Here is a 1,930-nt window from a genome sequence, read left to right as displayed (position 1 = left end):
ATAGTGTTTCGAGAGAGACTATGGGGAAGATCTTGAGACATTGAAGAAGTACATGAGACTTACCGCAGGTCAGTTGAAATGTGCTTCGAATTTTATGAAGCAAATCACCTCTGCTAGAAGGGAGCTTTCACATGAGATACACCGCGCTGCCTCACACCACCAGACTTTAAAGTGTACGATCACCCACATGACAAGTAGTGTATCATTTCCTACCGTTTACACTGTTTTATCCATGTGACGCTGCATAGCTTAGGGAGGGAGTGGAGGGCATGTGAAAGCTCCCTTCTAGCAGAGGTGATTTGCTTCATAAAATTCGAAGCACATTTCAACTGACATGCGGTAAGTCTCATGTACTTCTTCAATTTTATTTCAGCAAATCACTCCGCTAGAGGTCGCTTTCCCATGAGGTTTTGAAGCCATGTGGGTGTCGTACTTTGACGTTTTGAAGTTATATAAGTGTGGACTTGGTGAAATAAAACAACCATGACCCAAAACCCGCTGTATTATAAGAAATTTACAAATTTTAGTAGCTTGTCAAAAGAATGAAGACTTTCTTATCACAATAAATACCTACTCCCTATTCTAGTACAGCTTCTTGGAATGTGTCAAGCTCCTGAACTATCTCCTTGTCATAATGCTTGGCAAAGGTGGTCTCCCTTGACCACCCAGCCTTTGCCATAATGATGTTATCGGCACAGCCATGGTCTTGGCCTTTGAAGCTGCAGCTGGCCGAACACTGCCAGCTGAGTACTTTCCTGTGTCCACTCCTGACATATTAAGCATTATCCTAATCCATCTCGCAATAGTGTCTTTTGTTACATTTTTGTGTGGCTTTATAACACTAATGAATAAGTTCCCGTTCTCTTGATCCACATCATTTCTTAAGCGTTCAGTCTGTTCAATGTACATTTTCAATGTTTCATAGACACATAGTCTTCTATCTTTAGCGTAAGCTTTAAACTCCACAAACTGCACATTGAATTTTGGCCTACATTGTTTAATGTTGCCCCCTAACCAAACACAAACAGAATCCTTGCCAATTCTAATGTTTTTTAGCATTAACAAATGTAATGTTTGCACCCTGGCTGCTTGAGTGAGTGCCATTAGCATCACTAATTTTAGTGTTAGTTCTTTTAGAGGAAGATTGCATAAAGGTTCCATAGTTCTCAGTTTCTGGAGCACCAGCTGGACGTCCCAGGTCTCTGCATACCTGGGTTTTGACGGTCTCAAGTTGAATACCCCTCTCAGGAGCCTGTTGACAAGAGGGTGGTTGCCTGCTCTGCAACCGTCCACAACTATCCCTAGTGAGGAGAGAGCTCCCCTCGCCGTGTTTACAGAGTCATAGCCCACACCTCGGTGGAAAGTGTCGGACAGGAAATTTACAATATCCGTTACAGCGGGATTAAGGAGATTGATATGCCGTCTATCACAAAATTGGATCCACTTATTGACATGTGGTCGATACTGTTCCTTAGTTCCTGGTCTCCAGGAGGCCATGATAATGTCCGTACCCGCTGCAGATATGCCTCGTTCTCGCAGTTGTTGCTGGACAATAGACATGCCATTAACCTGGTGTGTTTCATGATGGGATGTTCCTCTGCTGCTGACGGCTGTTGCAATACATTCTTCCTTCTCATTATTAGCCGTGGTTCTTTGATGAGCATTCTGAGTAGGGTCCCCATCCATGGTTGGGACGTCCACAGTGGCACAATCAACCATCCCCTTGCCATCTCTGCTCGCATTTTCTGAAGGCACCTGGCAATCAGAGCAAAAGGGGGAAAAATGTAGATTAGGTCAAACTGTGACCAACTTATTGAGAAGGCATCAAAGTGTTCGGCTTCTGGGTCGGGTTTCCAAGAACAAAAACGAGGTACCTGTTTATTTAGTCTGGATGCAAATACAGTAGATCAATGCTTGGGACTCCAAAGAT

The 1,930-nt window shown here is 43.7% G+C and overlaps 1 protein-coding gene across 1 annotated transcript; it reads right to left on the bottom strand.

The window, feature by feature from the left end:
• Positions 1-618: 618 nt before the first annotated feature.
• Positions 619-1,719, bottom strand: LOC145412542 (uncharacterized). The gene has a single exon (XM_080282443.1). It carries the CDS (start codon positions 1,717-1,719, stop codon positions 619-621), a length of 1,101 nt encoding a protein of 366 aa, XP_080138569.1.
• Between the last annotated feature and the right edge of the window lie 211 nt (positions 1,720-1,930).

The sequence above is a fragment of the Coenobita brevimanus genome, chromosome 93 (assembly GCF_032717465.1).
Source record: "Coenobita brevimanus isolate Jiangsu-jjx chromosome 93, ASM3271746v2, whole genome shotgun sequence".
Lineage (NCBI taxonomy): Eukaryota > Metazoa > Arthropoda > Malacostraca > Decapoda > Coenobitidae > Coenobita > Coenobita brevimanus.
This window is presented reverse-complemented; position numbering and strand designations above follow the sequence as displayed.

Excerpts from the sequence above, each read along its gene's own strand:
- LOC145412542 (XM_080282443.1), bottom strand. The coding sequence starts at position 1,719 with ATGGTTGATTGTGCCACTGTGGACGTCCCAACCATGGATGGGGACCCT.